Below are 22,500 nucleotides of genomic sequence, written 5' to 3'. Positions count from 1 at the left end.
AACATTAGTTAATGCACTGTGAACTAACATGAACAAACAATGAACAGCTGGATTATTATTATTAACATTAACAAAGATTAATAAATACTGTAATAAATGTATTGCTCATTGTTAGTTCATGTTAGTCAATATATTAACTAATGTTAACTAATGAACATTATTATAAAGAGTTATCAAACTAAAGCATATCAAAAACTAAAGTTAATGTGACAGCAAGAGAGAAATAAGCAAACGCAATTATTCATTATTCTGCTTTCTAAAAAGATCCTGTTAATGAAATACAGGAAATGAGTGACAGGAAGTTGCGTTCGCTGCGTTGTTATGTACAGTTTTTGTTTTTAGTGACAGAAACAAGGCAAGAGGACAAACAGCTGTCAAATCAAGATATTATGTAACATCACCAACAATTTTGCAATAGTTACCATGATCGTGGGTTTGTTGTAACATCTTAGTGACCACTATCATATTTAGATCAGTGTAAAGATTTTTAATGTTTTTAAAATAAGTCTCTTCTGCTCATCAAAGCTGCGTTTATTTGATCAACAATACAGTAAAATAGTCATATATTATTATAATGTAAATATCTGTTTTCTATGTGAATATATAGTAAAGTGTAATTTATTCCTGTGATCAAAGCTGAATGTTCAGCATCATTACTCCAGTCTTCAGTGTCACATGATCCTTCAGAAATCACTCTAATATGAGGATCTGATGCTCAAGAAACATTTATGATTATTATTATCAGTGTTGAAAACACTTGTGTACATTTTATTTTTCAGGACTCTTTGATGAATAGAAAGTTCAAAAGAACAGCATTAATCTGAAATAGAATCTTTTTTAATATTTTAAATGTCTTTACTGTCACTTTTGATCAATTTAATTAATCCTTGATGAATAAAATAATTGAATCTTTTATTTATTTCCCCCAATAAATAAAATAAAAAATCTTAATGACCCCAAACTTTTGAACGGTAGTGTTTAATGTTACAAAAGATTATTTCAGATAAATGCTGTTCATTTGAACTTTCTATTCATCAAAGAGTCCTGAAAAATAAAATGTACACAAGTGTTTTCAACACTGATGATAATAATCATAAATGTTTCTTGAGCATCAAATCCTCATATTAGAGTGATTTCTGAAGGATCATGTGACACTGAAGACTGGAGTAATGATGCTGAACATTCAGCTTTGATCACAGGAATAAATTACACTTTACTGTATATTCACATAGAAAACATAACATGTCAAACATTTTTTTGTTGTTGTATTTTTAATCAAATAAATGCAGTCTTGGTGAGCAGAAAAACATTAAAAATCTTACCGATGCAACACTTTTGAAGGGCAGTGTACGTGTAGAAGGACAAGCGTTTGGTTTGTAAGACGGCGATCTGAAGTTTACCTCTCGCGCACGAACTCCGCCATCTCTCTCTGCATCGTCTTCCCCTTCAGCTGCTTCTGCAGCAACACCTCGAAGCCCGAGACGCCGGCGCTGCCCTGCGCGTCCTTTCTGTCCGCCTGGATACACACACCAACACACACGTCAACACACACGTCAACACACACCAAACACACACCAAACACACACGCCAAACATACCAAACACACACCAACACACGTCAACACACACCAACACACACCAAACACACACCAACACACACACTTCTGCAGCAACACCTCGAAGCCCGAGACGCCGGCGCTGCCCTGCGCGTCCTTTCTGTCCGCCTGGATACACACACAAACACACGTCAACACACACGTCAACACACACCAAACACACACCAAACACACACGCCAATCATACCAAACACACACCAACACACGTCAACACACACCAACACACACCAAACACACACCAACACACACACTTCTGCAGCAACACCTCGAAGCCCGAGACGCCGGCGCTGCCCTGCGCATCCTTTCTGTCCGCCTGGATACACACACAAACACACGTCAACACACACTTCAACACACACGTCCAACACACACGTCAACACACGTCCAACACACGTCAAACACACACGCCAAACACACCAAACACACACGGCAAACATACCAAACACACACCAACACACGTCAACACACACGTCCAACACACGTCAAACACACACGTCAACACACCCGTCAACACACACCAAACACACACGCCAAACATACCAAACACACACCAACACACGTCAACACACACCAACACACACCAAACACACACCAACACACACACTTCTGCAGCAACACCTCGAAGCCCGAGACGCCGGCGCTGCCCTGCGCATCCTTTCTGTCCGCCTGGATACACACACCAACACACACGTCAACACAAACTTCAACACACACACCAACACACTCGTCAACACACACTTCAACACACACACCAACACACTCGTCAACACACACCAAACACACACCAACACACACACTTCTGCAGTAACACCTCGAAGCCCGAGACGCCGGCGCTGCCCTGCGCATCCTTTCTGTCCGCCTGGATACACACACCAACACACACGTCAACACAAACTTCAACACACACACCAACACACTCGTCAACACACACTTCAACACACACACCAACACACTCGTCAACACACACCAAACACACACCAACACACACACTTCTGCAGCAACACCTCGAAGCCCGAGACGCCGGCGCTGCCCTGCGCATCCTTTCTGTCCGCCTGGATACACACACCAACACACACGTCAACACAAACTTCAACACACACACCAACACACTCGTCAACACACACTTCAACACACACACCAACACACTCGTCAACACACACCAAACACACACCAACACACACACTTCTGCAGCAACACCTCGAAGCCCGAGACGCCGGCGCTGCCCTGCGCATCCTTTCTGTCCGCCTGGATACACACACCAACACACACGTCAACACATGCCAAAAACACGTCAAACACACGCCAACACACACGTCAACACACGTCAAACACACGCCAACACACACATCAACACATGTCAAACACACACGTCAACACACACCAAAAACACACCAAACACACACGTCAACAACACACACCAAACACACACGTCAACAACACACACCAAACACACACGTCAACACATGCTAAACACACACGTCAACAACACACACCAAACACACACGTCAACAACACACACCAAACACACACGTCAACACATGCCAAACACACGTCAAACACACACGTCAACACACGCCAAACACACACGTCAACACACACACCAACACACACGTCAACACACACGTCAAACACACGCCAACACACGTCAAACACACACGTCAAACACACTTGTCAACACACACACGCCAAACACACCAAACACACGTCAACACACATGCCAAACACACCAAACACACACGCCAAACATACCAAACACACACCAACACACACGTCAACACACACGTCAAGAACACACACCAAACACACACGTCAACAACACACACCAAACACACGTCAAACACACACGTCAACACACGCCAAACACACACGTCAACACACACGTCAACACACGCCAAACACACCAAACACACACGTCAACACATGCCAAACACACGTCAAACACACACGCCAAACACACACGTCAACACACACGTCAACACACGCCAAACACACCAAACACACACGTCAACACATGCCAAACACACGTCAAACACACACGCCAAACACACCAAACACACACGTCAACACACGCCAAACATACCAAACACACACCAACACACACGTCAACACACACCAAACACACACGTCAACAACACACACCAAACACACACGTCAACACACACGTCAACACACGCCAAACACACCAAACACACACGTCAACACATGCCAAACACACGTCAAACACACACGCCAAACACACCAAACACACACGTCAACACACGCCAAACATACCAAACACACACCAACACACACGTCAACACACACCAAACACACACGTCAACAACACACACCAAACACACACGTCAACAACACACACCAAACACACACGTCAACACATGCCAAACACACGTCAAACACACACGTCAACACACGTCAAACACACACGTCAACACACGCCAAACACACCAAACACACACGTCAACACATGCCAAACACACGTCAAACACACACGTCAACACACGCCAAACACACACGTCAACACACACGCCAAACACACACGTCAACACATGCCAAACACACGTCAAACACACACGTCAACACACGCCAAACACACACGTCAACACACACGCCAAACACACACGTCAACACATGCCAAACACACGTCAAACACACACGTCAACACACGTCAAACACACACGTCAACACACGCCAAACACACCAAACACACACGTCAACACATGCCAAACACACGTCAAACACACACGTCAACACACGCCAAACACACACGTCAACACACACGCCAAACACACACGTCAACACATGCCAAACACACGTCAAACACACACGTCAACACACGCCAAACACACACGTCAACACACACGTCAACACACGCCAAACACACCAAACACACACGTCAACACATGCCAAACACACGTCAAACACACACGCCAAACACACCAAACACACACGTCAACACATGCCAAACATACACCAACACACACGTCAACACACACCAAACACACACGTCAACACACGCCAAACATACCAAACACACACCAACACACACGTCAACACACACCAAACACACACGTCAACAACACACACCAAACACACACGTCAACAACACACACCAAACACACACGTCAACACATGCCAAACACACGTCAAACACACACGTCAACACACGTCAAACACACACGTCAACACACGCCAAACACACCAAACACACACGTCAACACATGCCAAACACACGTCAAACACACACGTCAACACACGCCAAACACACACGTCAACACACACGTCAACACATGCCAAACACACCAAACACACACGTCAACACATGCCAAACACACGTCAAACACACACGTCAACACATGCCAAACACACGTCAACACACACGTCAACACACACGTCAACACACGCCAAACACACACGTCAACACACACGTCAACACACGCCAAACACACACGTCAACACACACGTCAACACACACGTCAACACACGCCAAACACACACGTCAACACACACGTCAACACATGCCAAACACACACGTCAACACATGCCAAACACACGTCAAACACACACGTCAACACACGCCAAACACACACGTCAACACACACGTCAACACACGCCAAACACACACGTCAACACACACGTCAACACACACGTCAACACACGCCAAACATACCAAACACACACCAACACACGTCAACACACACCAAACACACCAACACACACGTCAAACACACACGTCAACAACACACACCAAACACACACGTCAACACATGCCAAACACACGTCAAACACACACGTCAACACACGTCAAACACACACGTCAACAGGGTTGGGGAGTAACGGAATACATGTAACGGCGTTTTGTAATCAGGATACAAAAATCCAGTAACTGTAATCCGTTACAGTTACGTAAAAAAACGTAGTAATCAGATTATAGTTACATTTTGAAAAAAGGGGGAATACTTTCAGGATTACAATGGTTTCATTTAAAACTATATAAATAATTATTTTGGCATAATAACACATATTAAGCGCTGCTTGATTATACAGTAGTTCCTGGTTCTGTTGCCAGTAATGACTCACGTGTGCCACGCGCTGGTGCATGTGCAAATAACAGCTGTCTACAATCTCCTCAGATGCAGATTTAATTACTGCTGCTAAACGACGCTGCCTGCGGGTAAAATCGCTTTTAATTCATGGAAATTCCGCTGCTATTTTGTAGAAATTCGGAGGGTAGCTTTTTTAGTACCCAAAATGTCCTTTCTTAATCTTTTCTCACGTAACGGGATGTTCGCTGTCTAGGTAACATAGGGGAACTCCCACTGCCAACGCCACAAGTTCAGTCAGGCAAATTAAGAAAGATCACGGCTTTAGTCAACATGTAGGCCTATTTTAAAATAAACTAATATGTAGATTGTGTAAAAAAAAAATTAAATGTGTTTTTATTTTTTAGTTAAAAATTTGTTAAAAATAAAAGAAAATAATCTGTAATACCATACATTAGCCACTAGATGTCTGTATAGCCCTTTACATAAATATATATTCAGGCCTGTGTTAATGTGTTAAGGCCAAATTCTTAATAAATAAAAGTTTTTTTTTTTGTTTTTTTTACTTTATTTATATACGTGACCTTGAAGTAATCCAAAAGTAATCAGTTACATTACTTTCATATTATAGTACTTGGATTACGTTACTGAATACTTTTTTTATGAAGTAATTTGTAACTGTAACGGAATACATTTTTAAAGTAACCCTCCCAAGCCTGCACGTCAACACACGCCAAACACACCAAACACACACGTCAACACATGCCAAACACACGTCAAACACACACGTCAACACACGCCAAACACACACGTCAACACACACGTCAACACACGCCAAACACACCAAACACACACGTCAACACATGCCAAACACACGTCAAACACACACGTCAACACACGCCAAACACACACGTCAACACACACGTCAACACACGCCAAACACACACGTCAACACACACGTCAACACACACGTCAACACACACGTCAACACCCACGTCAACACACACCAAACATACCAAACACACACGCCAAACACGCCAAACACACCAAACACACACGTCAACACACACGTCAACACACACGTCAACACACGCCAAACATACCAAACACACACCAACACACGTCAACACACACCAAACACACCAACACACACGTCAAACACACACGTCAACACACACGTCAACACCCACGTCAACACACACCAAACATACCAAACACACACGCCAAACACGCCAAACACACCAAACACACACGTCAACACACACGTCAACACACACGTCAACACACGCCAAACATACCAAACACACACCAACACACGTCAACACACACCAAACACACCAACACACACGTCAAACACACACGTCAACAACACACACCAAACACACACGTCAACACACGCCAAACACACCAAACACACACGTCAACACATGCCAAACACACGTCAAACACACACGTCAACACACGCCAAACACACACGTCAACACACACGTCAACACACGCCAAACACACCAAACACACACGTCAACACATGCCAAACACACGTCAAACACACACGTCAACACACGCCAAACACACACGTCAACACACACGTCAACACACGCCAAACACACACGTCAACACACACGTCAACACACACGTCAACACACACGTCAACACACGCCAAACATACCAAACACACACCAACACACGTCAACACACACCAAACACACCAACACACACGTCAACAACACACACCAAACACACACCAAACACACCAACACACATTAAACACACGCGAGGATTGGTGTGCACCGGAGCGTGAGAAGTGGCAGGTTTGTTGGGAACTAGGATTTAGTTGGACGTTCACAAGCCAGAACAGATGTTTTGTGAAATTCATGCTGTTAAATGGTATAAAAATGTGTCATTTGCACTGTGAGTGTTTGTGTTTGTGAGGCTTTTTGAAACTATGCAACCAAATCTTTGTGGTTTTTCAGAGACATTCTTACCCAAAAATAATCACAGTAGCTCCACTCGTCTGGTTTGAGCAGCTGCTGTTCAGACATGTGCAGAGGAAGAGGGAACGTCACGCAGTTTATCTACAGAGACGAGAGACAGAATCATCAGGGGCCGAAACTGACACAAAGCTGTAGGAGAACATGCTCTGAACTAACAGATCAGTCTGAAGTGCATCAGTCTCCGGTAAATGAAGCCCATTAGCTTAAGTCCAGTGTAATGAGTGTCATTAACAGCTCATATGGACAAATAAACAAGGGAACAGTCAGCAATTCTAACCCATAAACACAATCATCCTTGCCCAAATGGAAATTACACCACCATTAGTTCAGGCATATGAATTTGATTATTCTGTTTGTGTATTTCAGACAGCCAGTTTGTGTATTAGATGTTACATTGTTACGCCAGTAGGTGGCGACAAATGAGTGAGTCATTGAATCATTTATTCAACTAATTAGTTGAACAACACTGATTCATTCAGGAACGAACCTGGGGCCTCATTTATAAAACTGTGCGTAGGAACCTTACTAAAAGTGTACGTGCGCCCGAAAGCCAAAAATGGCATACGCAAAAAAATATTCAGACTTATAAAACCGTGCGTACGCCAGAACCTGCGCAGAATTCACTTTATAAATCCCAGTCAGCGGAAGATTGTGCGCACATGCGTCTCCACCCGAAATAACCATATATGGAGCTTACAACGCCTAGTTTTACTATGCAGATCCTCACCTACATATCATTTGCATATGATTATTCATCCACGTGATAACTTAAACGTTATCACGTGGATGAATAATCATATGCAAATGATATAAACGGTACAAGAAACATTACATTTATACAAATCAAGTAGTTGTCTATCCTTGCCTTGTTTTTGAATAGCCTACATAAATCAAATAGTGTAAAATACATTTCAGAGAAAGTTTTTCTCAATCTTTTCCACTTGCCGAATTGTATTTTTAATTGATTTATATTTTTAATGGAAACAGATAGGCCTTGGGCATTATTTGCACGAAACTATTTTCTCAGACAATCTGGTATTATCATGATAAGCAATTATCTCTGTGGTTAAAACATTAAAGCACGCCACAGGAAAAGTGTTCAAAAACAATCGCATCCACAACTAATATTTCTAATGATTGAATATAAAAAAATGTTGTAACTTCAGTAATGATTTCATGTTTAAGTGTTTAACTCCATTAATTTGAATGGCATATTTAATATAAATGTTTATATCAGAAGTATTTTATTTATTTAAACTGTTATTTGCGTCAGTTTCACTAAACGGAAGGACATTTAAGAAGGAATGGATATTTGCTTCAAGTGACAGGCTTGGTGATTGAAATTGTATTTGTATAATCTTTCTGTATATGTTTAATTTTCTTTAGATTTTCTGTATAAAAGTGACCAAAAATACATTTAACTCCAGCTCACCATCGGTGTTGCCAAAGTGCTCCATCTCCAAAACGTTCGTACGCATGGGTCAGAGTTTGCGTGCAGGTGCGCAAATTTTCCCGTCAAGTTTTTCTTTATAAATCCCACCTTTTGCGCAGGAACTGGCGGACGCATGTTTTCAGCCCCGTTTTGTGCGTACGCAAGCTTTATAAATGAGGCCCCTGGTGACTGACTTTGTGAGTGAGTCATTGAATCATTCATTCAACAACACTGATTCATTCAGGAACGAACCTGGCGACTGACTTTGTGAGTGAGTCATTGAATCATTCATTCAACTAATTAGTTGAACAACACTGATTCATTCAGGAACGAAACACTGATACTGTGTGCTGCTCGGAGACATCCATGATTCTGCTGTGGATTCGTTATGAAAAGCACCTGATATTGCGACTGAAATGTAATTTACGCAATATTAACTGGATTATTTACATGCTGTAACACACTCTCAATCATGGACTTGATTTGATCTGTTTTTTTATGGACGTTTTTCAGAAGTGGAAAAACGTATTTTTACAGGCATATTTTTGTCATACCATAATTTATTTTGATAAAAGGGTAAAAGCTGGTCATGTGATGTCAACATGGTTGTATTACATGCACATGCATTCATGCACGTTTAAGAGTTAAAGCTATTAACTGCTTGTAATTATAATGAAGTGTCATGTGCGATCTGTGCCTGTACTGTCACTGTAAACACTCAATAACTGTTCAAGCCATAGTGTTTCAGAGAAACAGCTGTTTAGCCATTACACTGGAGCACAACCAGCTGTGGATGGACTTTAAACAAAGAAGTAGTATACTAAAACCTACTGACCATCTCATTCTTCACGCTTATGAAGGTTTAGACCAGTTTATTTATTCACTTATTTATGAGTTTCTTCGATTGCTCTTTCAATGGCACATTCAGTGTTTGCAAAATGTGTTTGGACTCTTAAACCACACATGTTGTGGGCCTATAACTATCTGACGGACCGCTTACACGAAACCGTTTTCAACAAGAAATGTAAAACTTTTTATGCATTTTGGACGTTCATTTACAATGAAAACTTATCGACCGCTTATCGTCTCTGTGTAAATGTCAAACACATGAATTTGTGAAAACGCTGACGTCATGTGCGTGTGTGTCACGTTTCTTTACACAGTGACATCGCCATCTACTGGCCTGTCAGCAGAACACAGCGATTATTGTCGATTTAATGGATCCGTGTGAACGAGGACATTAACATTTTTAGTACATTATTGTCATGTAAATGTACTCTAAATATCATTACCTGAAATAAAACAATTTTAACCATCCCTGTGATACGTTCAGTCCCTGCAGACGGAGAAGATAAACCCTGCTCTTCTCTATCAGCGTTTTCCATCTGTGTTTTTCCCAAAGTGTAGCCATATTTCATAGATGCGAGTCTGACGCTGCCAACCGCTAGAGGAATTTCTCATGCTGACGTCTGCATTGCTGGAGAATGAAAATTTCCCTTTGGTTGTCAGCAATGTGCTCACACCAATACCCCCCATGTTGCCTAATATTTTCACATTTCGCCGAATGAGGAAATGCACAGAACTGGCCTCACATTGCAACCATTGTCTCACTTCTGGTTTATCTGATCTTTCTGGATAAACACTAGAAGTATGTGCATTGACTGGTTGCACAACGATCTTAAGTTCTTCAGGATCCTCACACTGATCCTCCTGAGACAGAGACAGAGAGAGAGCAAGTCTTCAGCATGTGTTTGCATCGTTTCTCATGAAGATAAGACCGTCTGAAACACAGGACTAAGTCATCGATGGCATGATGGGAACCACATAAATCTGCTCTCTATGTCAGCAAACATCCAAGTTATGTGAAAGGAAGTTCTCTCGATGGCAATGTGTGTGTTTAAATGGAGATCTCAGATTTCTGAGGACCTGATGCCAACCCTAGGGCCTTACTAGTTCCTCTCTCAGCTTTCACTGTTCACTTTACTATCAGGATGAGTGAAAGAGAAAGACAGCTGTCGTCTGAGAGTGTAAACGGCACCGTCATCATAATCTTCCAGCAGTTACTCTCAAAACAACAGATTCTTACCACTTCTGTTTCTTCATTATATTAAGCCAATGTAACACAGTTCTTCAACATTTTACTTCATTTCATTGCATGCAGTCGATTCATGTTTTTTAAATTGAACTTCACTTTAGGACTGTGAAACGATTAATCGTGATTAATCGCATCCAAAATAAAAGTTTGTTTACATAATATATGTGTGTGTGCTGTGTATAATTATTTTGTATATATAAATGCATCTATATTTTACTCCAGTTCATCTTTGTCTGTCCTCTCACTTTTTGTTCAAAGATAACTGACACACTAGTGAACGATGGTGTGTTCACTAACTAACTAACCCCTGGTGTGTGTGTGTGTGTGTGTGTGTGTGTGTGTGTGTGTGTACTTGTACAACTATCTTTGTGAGGACCAGTTTGAGTTTTAGACCATCAGAGTGAGAACTAAGAGAGTAAAGTGAGGACATGTTGGCCGGTCCTCAGTCTCTGAGAGCCTTTAAAGGCTGTTTGAGGGTCAAGACTTGGTTTTAGGGATCAGGTTATAATGAGGTCAAGGGTCGGTTTAGGGTCAGGGGTCGGGTTAGGCACTTGGTTGTGATGGGTAAGGTTAGGGTAAGCGGCTAGAGATTGCATTGTGTCAATGAATGTCCTCATAAAGATAGATGTACAAGAATGTGTGTGTGTGTGTGTGTGTGTCTGGTATGCTGGAAATCTTCTCTTCATCTCAAGCCTGTGTGAGAGGATCTGACGGTCGACACGGCTCACTTCATTCCTCTTTTGTCTCGAGAGGAATGTGCTGGTGAAAGGAGAGAAAGCTGACAGTAATCCAGAAGGCATTGGCTCAGGAGTCCAGATGATTCGGCTTGCTGTTTGATGACAGTAAATCACCTCAGAAATACAGTGTGTGTGTGGAGATAATCACCTCTGCCTTCAGAAAATAAATATGATTATGTATGGCTGTTTTTGAGTTTCGTTAGCTGTTCTAAGTTGTCGTTTGTACCAGTTATCATACACTTTTAACTAAAACTCAAATATGAAATTAAAACTAAATGTGGTGTAGACATAATTTTCACTCAGAATGTGCTCATGAATTTCACTGTTCAACGTCCAACTATAAAAAAAATTTGAAATAAAACGCTCCATGATCGATGTTTTTGTGTAAATGTTTTGAGAACATTATTAAAGACCAGATAACTCTGAACAAACAATATATTAACGTATCTGAAGAACGTTTGTTCATGGGTTGCAGTAAATGGAAGTAATTTTCGCAATCTAAGTTTCTAATATCACAGGATTATTGAGTCTTACAGTTGACGTTGTTGTGAAGATAAACGCGTCGGACAGTGACTCACGTCTGGAGAACACGATTTTGCAATAATAAATCTCTCACAGTTTGTTCATTCAAGAGCCGCTTTTCAACACATTTCTGACTGTATTGAATCTTATGGACAGACTTTGTCATTCTCTGCAAACTGATAGATTGAGGAAGTCAATCACTAATAATTATGCCTTATCGTGTAACTCATCTCAGAATTATTCAAATCAAAAATCGCTCATCAAAGTTACAAGCCTTTTCCCAGTGAATAGAGAACGTTCTGCCAAGGTTCTCAAAGTTATGAACAGTGACATTAATAGAGCGTTCATTCAGTTATTAAAAAAGTTATTAATTTTCACAAAACGTTAGCACAAAAACATTACTTATACCAAAAACATTTTAGTTGGACGTTAGTCTAACATGTTTTTTATATATATATATATATTACTGCTTGTTCCTTTTAAATGTTCTCTGAACATTCTGAAACATTCTCATACTGGAATGTTCCCTTAACATTTGTAAGAAAAAACTGGACATTTTAAGTGTTCAGAGAACATCCAGAAATAAAATGTTATAACTTGAGGGAATAGTTCACTTAAAAATGTACATTCTGTCATCATTTACTCTCCCTAAAGTTGTTCCAAACCTGTATGAGTTTCTTTCTTCTGCTGAACACAAAAGAAGATATGTTGAAGAATGTCGGTAAACAACTTGAGGGAGAGTAAATGATGACAGAATTTTCCTTCTGAAGTGAACTACTCCTTTACTGGGAACATACTTTTATCAGCTGGGATTTTCCTTCTTTAAGGATAACGCAATGCATTTGTGAGTCAAGGTTAGAGTGAAGTCAAACGTTGGATCAGCTCGGAAAACATCATGAATCTGCGTATGTTACCATGGCAACGTCTCTGTTGTGCTGCTCTAATGACTCGGACCGGACACGGAAAGCCTCTTCCTCGTGCAGGATGATGTTTCAGTCTCGATCTGTAATGTGCTCTCAGCTCAGTGTGTGTGTTTCACAATACAAACTATGATCATTTCAGAATAAGTTCCTCTTGCAGCATCTCTTCTCGTCTCTGATGATGTGGGCGGGGCAACCTGTCACTCACATGAGATCAGCCAATAGCAAACCACAACCAGCCAATCAACTCCCCACGGACACAATCAAGCCCCGCCCACATTTGCTCTTGTTCCTGAAGCGTTTCACTCGGATATACGGCACAATCATGAATCATGGCACCATGGCTGTTTGGTTGTCAGCGTGAACACACACACACACACACATCTGTCTTCAGCACGTTTGTATTGTGTCGTACTTACGGTGACTGTGGATTCACACTCCTGCTTCCTGACGGGTGACGTCGAGCTAGGACTCTGAGGGAAGAGAGAAAGCCGAGCGTCAGATCTGTGTGTGTCAGACATGATGTGTGTGTGTGTGTGAGTTGCTCTCAGTCTCATCATGAGGAGGAGGAGGAGGAGGAGTATGTTCGTTCTCTTCTCTTTCATAGATGATATCTGCTGCATCTTTAGGAAATGCGTAGGTGAACTGTGTCATGGCAACATGTTTTCCCCAAACACTTGCAGAGCCAGACTATCATCATATGCACATGACAGCAGATTCTGTCCACTTAAACTGGACCAGAACAACTTGTGGAGTGAACAACCTCAGCAATAACAGACAAAACGTTCAATCAACACCGTACAGGCGGAGCTGGGGAGGGAGGAGGGTTTAGAGGTTTAACAGATTCCTTTATAATCCCTCAACATTGTATTAAAGGAGACATATCATGCTTTTAAACCGTTCCTTTTTACATATAAATCATACATTTGTAGTCTATATAAAGCGGAACTGCAATGCTTGGGTCTGAATTCCTCATTATTATAGCTCCACGGGCCCCTTTTCTACCCCTTTTCTGATGTGCGTCTGAGAGCAACTCGTTTTGGTGCGGTCTCTTTAAATACAACTGAGACACTTCATACCCCCCCCCCCCCCCCCCCTCCTCTCCAGGTGACACTCGGTTCAACTCCACCCCGTTCGGCCATTTTTGTAGTTTATAGCAGAGATACGATTATCTAGCGGCACAGAAACTTTTTATTCACACGTTATTAACAAAATGTCAACAACGGAAGACTTGTCCAGCCAGCCTTACATGTTCGAGCCAGAGTCGGAGCCGGAGCGAGATGAAAATGAAGACGACGAACCTGCAGAACAACGTCTTCATATGATGTATCGCAATGGTGTGTTACTGTATTTACACATGAAACTTTGGTCTTCCGACCTTTTACCACCGTGTCGATTTATTTTGATTAATATTTGCGAGGGAGAGAGAGCAAGACAGCGTCTAGTTTGGAGACGGTGAAGTCTTGTTTACACTTTCGCCTGGCTCTGAAGAGAGAGAGAGTGCGTGCGCGCGACCGGGTCTCTCTCTCTCCGCTCGTTCTTTCAGTTAAACATGCGCCCTGTCACAAGCGCAGCAGTTCATCTACATTAGACGGTGTAATCTACATTAGCGTGTTACTACATCCAACAACCGAACATTTTAACTTTCCCTCTCGTAACTTCTGCATCTTTTAGCTTGGACTACAAAATTGCAGCGAGAAATAAAAATGGCGGATCGCTCGAAGTGTTGGGCCGGAAGTCAATGTCCTTATTTGGCAGTTCCGCTGCAAATACTGTGACGTAATAGTTCACAAAACGTCATAGATAACAGAAAAATCGGAACAGGTTGAAAAATATGACCAAAACTGAATATAAAGATATCAACGAAGCACCTGAAGAGAATAATTTCAACTTTTCTGTACTTCTAAACACTCCAAATATACAACAAATTGCATTTAAGGGCTAAAAAAGTGGATTTAGCATGATATGTCCCCTTTAATCATATGTTCAATCATCACTAAATCAATATGCATTAATTTTAACTAGTTCTATCATGACAATTCTTGTAAGATTTTTTTTAGCATGGTAATGGATATGGTAATGTTAATGTATTTGGTCCTGGTGCTATAGTGAACGGTAACCAGCCATTTCAGTGTTGAGCAGAAAGCTCACTGACTACAGATCAGCTTATACGAGCAGTTAATGAAGGAGCGATCGGCCGTACCTGTTGATCTGTGCTGGCCTTCCGCACGACCGCGTGTGAGTGTTCGCTCTGATGCAGCGGGCTCTCGTTCGCATGAAACCCATTCACTGCGGGAAGAACACAAGAGGAGAGTTTTACTCAGACAGACGCACACAATGTCATTTAACAAAGCAAAGACAAAGCACATCAGATAGTAATAAAGTTACAAGAGTTTTTCATTGAATACAGTTTGTTTCTCATAAATCGGCTTTCAGGCAACAGTGCCTTTAAAGAATAACTCTCTCAAAAATGAACAAATATAAAGACATCATTGACGTCAAACCTGACACAGCATATTTAAAGAGAACAAATGTGTGGGTAGCAAATTAGAATTATAAAAAAATATATATATATTAATGTCAAAAACACAAGTTTCACTAAATGAATCACTAAAAAGAGCTGACTCAATAGCAAAACTCGTTCAGGAATCAGAATACACTGGTTTTTATGTTTCCTCATAAGAGTTTGTTTAGGATTCAGGCTGCACTGTTTGTGTCTGTTGATGAATCACTGAAAATAATCTTGTGTGCGGCTCATTTAAGGGAGTGTAGGATCTTTCTGAGTGATGGAGCTTGTAATGAGACCAGCTTTATGCTGAGATGAACATGTCTACTGTTTCCTTCCTCCATCCATGTGCAATGACACTCATTCCTCTTGAGCCGGATCATAATTTCATTTGCTTTATGGTGTGCCGTCCACAAGCTGGACACTATTATCCTGTCCATCTGTCATTGAGATGTGCTGGTAGACATTGTCAAATGCTGATGGCCGGCGCAAATCAAATCAAGAGTCCTGAACCCAGACCAGTTTGGCTCTCGGGACCGAGGCGCTCCATTAGGTGATCGGTGGATGGATCGGGGAGGAAACTACAGTGACCTGTAATGGGGTCCAAAACTCTGAGACCGCATTAACAGTCTGAAATCTAAGAAAGTTTCAAAAAAATCTTATTTCTAGAAAATATGTCTTGTTTTTTTTTTTGCCATGAAGGATAAAAAGTCTTATAAAATACATTGCACACTAGACTATAAGTCTTTATTTAAGTCTTCTTCAGTCTTGCTTTAGCTCATTTTGAGGATCTTACCAGAAACAAGTGACAGCTAAAAAGAGCAAGTTTTTGTGCATGTTCAATTAGATTGTTGTGCTAATTTTAATAATAATAACTCCCATCAAATTCTAATTTCAAGAATCTTAGTTATAAAAGGCCAATTATGATTTTTCTTTTGTTATACTGCAAACAAATCCCTTCTTGAAACAAGCCTTAAATCTAAGTATCTTAGTTATAAAAGGTCAATTATGATTTTTCTTTTGTTATACTGCAAACAAATCCCTTCTTGAAGCAAGCAAGATTCACTTAAATCTAAGTAAAGTGTACTAAATTTATTCATTTATTGGGTTGTTTTAAGGATTTTCATCTATTTTCAGGTTATTGTGCATCTTTAAAAAAATTAAATAAGCTGAATTTAAGGTTAAATATCATTATTATTATATAATAGGTTAAATATAATTATTTTTAGTGACCATATTTAAGGTAAAATATTCTAACTAATTTAAATTCTAATCGAAACTATAATCTTATAAAAAGTAAAAACGGCGCAGTTTTAAGCATTTTTTTCTAGTTTTGAGATCAAATAGCATTTATTAGTGACTAGATATTTATGCTAATTCCAAGAATTCTTCTCAAGTCAGTTTTGCTTACCCAATTAGCAGATTATTTTGCTTGATTTTAGTGCACTTTACCTAGATTTATGTGCATCTTGCTTGTTTCAAGAAGGGATTTTTTTGCGTTTTTTTTGCGTCACCTTAAGTTTTGAGGTGAAAAAGGTCCAAAGCAGCTAGAATAGCTAGAATGAAACTGTCCTAAGATCTTTGCACAGTTGACTTAGATCAGGAGAGGCGTTTGGCTGGTGATGAGGAGAGCATTCTCTGGCTAAAAACCCAACAGATCATTAATAATGTCCTCCAGACATTAGCAGATTGTGGGGTGTGTTTGTGGATGGGTTTGAGACCTGCAGGCAGAGAGTTCTTGTGTTTGACAGGTGTTCTCGGGGTTCCAGGTGTTCTCGGGGTTCCAGGTGTGCTGGACGGCCTCTCCCACGTCGTCTCTGAAAAACAAGAGCAAATCAAACCCGTTATTTCTTGTTTATTCCATCATGAGCTTCTTCTGTGGGACAGGTAATGCTCAAAAAGTGTAACAGTGCTGATAACTTGATACACAATGCTCTATCAGACACTGTTCAGTCCAAACTGGTCTCAGTAATGATCCACACACATCAACACTAAACGCCTGTTTTGAGCATAAATGATGTCTTTCTTGTGTCATCTTTGGTTTTAGGGCATCATTTTATTTGCACTGAATCAAATCAAACATAATTTCCTGTAGTCGTTACTGTAAATAAATTGTATATTATTATTATTACCCAGAACACCCTAGTAACCACATAGCAACACCTTAGAAACCACCCAGAACACCCTAGCAACTGAATAGCAACCATCCAGAATACCCAACCACATAGCAACACCCTAGCAACCACCCAGAATACCCAACCGCATAGCAACACCCTAGCAACCACCCAGAATACCCAACCACATAGCAACACCCTAGTAACCACCCAGAATATCCAACCGCATAGCAACATCCTAGCAACCAGCCAGAATACCCAACCGCATAGCAACACCCTAGCAACCAGCCAGAATACCCAACCGCATAGAAACACCCTAGCAACCACCCAGAATACCTAACCGCATAGCAACACCCTAGCAAACAGCCAGAATATCCAACCACATAGCAACACCCTAGCAACCAGCCAGAACATCCTCGCAACCACCCAGAATACCCAACCGCATAGCAGCAACCAGCCAGAACTCTAGCAACCATATAAGAACATCCTAGCAACCACCCAAAATACCCTAGCTACCACATAGCAACACCCTAGAAATCACCTAAACACACTAGCAATCACCCAAAATATCCAACCTCATAGCAACACCCTAGCAACCACCCAACATACCCTTGCAACTGCATCTCAACCTCCTAGCAACCACCCTGAATACCCTAGCAACTATATGACAACATTCTTGCAACAAATCAGAACACCCTAGCAACCTATCTGTCGATCAATCTGTCTGATCAACTGTTTGGCTTTCAAAACCTTCAAACTTTAAAACTAATTCAAACCTTGAAACAATCCACATTCTAGTCATGCTTCCTCGAGCCAACATCCAGGTTTGTATTTTCTAACTGTATTTCTCCTTCAGAACTTTCACTTCCAGGTAAACCCTGTACATAGTGTAGGTATTAAAGCGTATGAAATGATTTCTCTGTAGTGAATGAGGCATCAGTTCGACTGAAGTGACATGATGAAGAGATCAGATTCAGAGAAACTCGATCAGAGTTCCTGCAGTTTCGTCTGTTTCTCCTCATAAACATCAATGAGGGTCCGATCATCTGCACGCCTGTGATTAGACTTATTGTCTTTATTGATACAGAACTGCATTTTAATCCTGATCCTGCTTAAATTAATTCTTAATATGTATATGCAATTGAGAAGCAAGTTCACGAACAGCCTGACAAACATCTGACTGAGCAATGACTATGAAACAGAAAAGCCCGTTACTAAGCAACAAGCATCCGAGAAGCTGATTAGTCTAATCTAATGATTCAGTTCAAACGAGGCCTGAGAGCTCAGACAATAACCATCACACACTCACACTCACACTCACACACACACACACTCACACTCACACACTCACACTCACACACTCACACTCACTCTCACACACTCACACACTCACACTCACTCTCACACACTCACACACACACACTCACACTCACACACTCACACTCACTCTCACACACCCACTCACACTCACTCACACTCACTCACTCACTCACACACACACTCACTCACACTCTCTCTCTCACACACACACACACACACACACACACACACACACACACACAAACATCGCGTCTGAACGCGTTGTTGTCTTTGGAGCTCCATCGATTGATTTATAATTCTTGATTTCTCTTTAAACTCACTTACAACGAACATTTTCTACTTTTCCTCACCTCATAGTTACAACGCGGACTGTTGAGCAGACGCGTCTCAAGCCTAGTGATCCAACGCTGGATACTCTTATAGGTTACGTCCGTGGATCACGGCTGAACTTCTCCGCATTCATTTACAAACAAACATCTTTTTTTCGCCTATCGTGCGTCTACTCTACACCCGTACCACTAAAAAGACGGATTATTTCCAAGACTTAAGCCATAAATTAGTATTAATATTGATAGCATCACTGGTAGCGTCGTTGCTAACTTAACGTACTGTCCATCTGTTAAAATGGCGAATATATCAGATGTAAGTGGTCTACCTTTTGGTGCAGGTGAGGACACATTTGAGCTGCACGCTGTGCAGTCTGAGCTGGAAGCTGTTGAGAAACAGATCCACGACCTTTTAGTGAGACAGGCCAAGCTGATAGACCGGCGTTTGGCTCTTGAAACATCACGCGCCGATGCACACAAATCAGAGATTAACGTTACTAACCCGCTGACTCCGACCTCGTCTACTCCATGCGTTACTGAGCATCGGTCCCGAGCGTTGAGGTCGAGGTCGCGATCAGCCATGGTCTCGTTCACTCCGGCTCCAACATGCCACCACGAAGCCTGGATGTTCCGCAGCGGAAGACGCGAGTCAGGTCTAGACCAAGAAAACTCTCTCCGACACTCCCGGTTTTCGAGATATCAACACAAAATCGCTTCTCCCCTCTTCGCGAAACAGAACGCGATGCTGTGATCATCGGCGATTCCATCGTTCGACACGTACACGCTACGTTAAATAAAAGTAAGGTGCATAGTCACTGCTTTCCTGGTGCTCGTGTTTCTGAAATCGCTGCTCGCGTTCCCGAGATTCTGAACGAGCGCGTCGGAACTGTTGTCCTGCACGCGGGAGTGAACGACATCAGGCTGCGCCAGACGGAGGTTCTGAAGAAAGACTTCAGGAATCTGATCGATACGGTACGCAGCACATCGCCTGATATAACGATCATTGTGTCAGGACCGCTTCCCACGTACCGACTAGGTCATGAAAAGTTTAGTAGATTATTCGCGCTAAATGAATGGTTAATGTCATGGTGCAATGAGCAGAAACTGCTCTTTGTAAATAATTGGAATCTGTTTTGGGAGCGTCCTAGGCTTTTCCGCGCTGATGGCTTACACCCAAGCAGATTCGGATCGGATCTTCTGTCAGATAACATCTCCAAAATGTTAAATACCTTTTGACTAGTAACCAAAAGTCCAAATCATAGTCTCTGCTGCACCAATTTAACTGATATAAATAGTGTTGAACATTGCATAAAATCTGTGTCTATTCCTCGTTTAGTGAGATCAAATAATAAATCTACTGCAGGATCTAGAAAAAATCTAATTGTTATTAAAACAGAAAATGTTGCTATTAGTAAACAAAAACAATTTCTAAAGCTAGGTCTTCTAAACATTAGATCACTCACACCTAAGGCAGTTATTGTAAATGAAATAGTCACAGATAATAGCTTCGATGTACTTTGCCTTACTGAAACCTGGCTTAAACCAAATGATTATTTCGGTCTAAATGAGTCTACTCCATCAGGATACTCCTATAAGCACGAACCCCGTCTGATTGGTCGTGGCGGCGGTGTTGCAACAATCTATAGAGATATTCTCAATGTTACTCAGAAAACGGGCTATAAGTTTATTTCGTTTGAAGTACTTGTACTAAATGTTACGCTCTTAGATGTTAGAAAAACATCCCTATTATCTCTAGCCTTGGCTACCGTATATAGACCGCCAGGGCCTTATGCTGATTTCCTAAAAGAGTTTGCAGATTTTCTCTCAGACCTATTAGTTAATTTCGATAAAGCATTAATTGTTGGAGACTTTAATATCCACGTAGATAATTCAAATGATGCGCTAGGGGCTGCGTTTACAGATTTATTAAATTCCTTTGGGATTAAGCAAAACGTTACCGGACCAACTCATCGTTTTAATCATACACTCAATTTAATTATATCACATGGAACCGATCCAACCGATATAGATATCGTTCCACAAAGTGACGATGTCACTGACCATTACATGGTAACTTGCATATTACGTACCCCTGTAATATGTCATGCTGCGCCGCGTTATCGATTAGGCAGAACAATCCTTCCATCCACCATAGATCATTTTTCAAATAGCTTATCTGATTTGTCTCAGCTGCTCAGTGAACCCAAACAAACAGATGAACTTGAGGAACTAACTAGCACTATGAGCACCATTCTCTCTGGAAAATTGGATATAGTTGCACCCATTAGACTAAAAAAGGTCAGAGAGAAAAGTAAAGCACCATGGTACAACAATACTACGCATGTTCTAAAGAGAGAAACCCGTAATTTAGAGCGTAAATGGAAAAAAACTAACTTAGAGGTCTTTAGAATCGCATGGAAAGACAGTATGTCACGTTATAAAAAGGCCCTAAAAGAGGCCAGGGTTGAGCATCTCCGCAATCTAATAGAAAACAACCATAACAATCCTAGGTTCTTATTTAACACCGTGGCGAGACTAACAAATAAACAGATGTCTCCTGAACAAAATATTCTGTTACAGTTTAGTAGTAATGATTTCATGAAGTTCTTCACTGAGAAAATAGAAAACATCAGAACCACAATTGTAAACGTTCAATCCTCAATCGCGCCTTATAACTCAGCCTCAATTATCACCCCGCAAGAACAATTACAGTGCTTTACATCTATAGAACAAAAAGAGTTAAATAAACTTATCATTTCATCTAAAACAACAACATGTTTATTAGATCCTATACCAACTAAACTATTGAAAGAAGTGTTACCTGTAGTGGAAGAGCCTCTCCTCAATATTATTAACTCATCTTTATCATTAGGTCATGT

The 22,500-nt window shown here is 41.2% G+C and overlaps 1 protein-coding gene across 1 annotated transcript in view; it reads right to left on the bottom strand.

Moving 5' to 3' along the window:
- The window catches only part of gas7b (growth arrest-specific 7b), a 54,859-nt gene that overhangs the window by 16,765 nt on the left and 15,594 nt on the right, over window positions 1–22,500 (bottom strand). The window contains exons 3-7 of the mRNA XM_079852006.1: window positions 17,583–17,678; window positions 15,559–15,644; window positions 13,775–13,828; window positions 7,641–7,730; window positions 1,401–1,516 (exon numbers count right to left, since the gene is read on the bottom strand). Of these exons, the coding sequence (XP_079708132.1) occupies window positions 1,401–1,516; window positions 7,641–7,730; window positions 13,775–13,828; window positions 15,559–15,644; window positions 17,583–17,678 (442 nt within the window). The remainder of the gene's footprint in view (window positions 1–1,400; window positions 1,517–7,640; window positions 7,731–13,774; window positions 13,829–15,558; window positions 15,645–17,582; window positions 17,679–22,500) is intronic.

This window comes from Squalius cephalus (assembly GCF_949319135.1).
Source record: "Squalius cephalus genome assembly, chromosome: 19".
NCBI classification, from domain to species: Eukaryota; Metazoa; Chordata; class Actinopteri; order Cypriniformes; family Leuciscidae; genus Squalius; species Squalius cephalus.
Note: the sequence above shows the minus strand (reverse complement) of the source record. Positions and strands in the feature narration are given on the sequence as shown.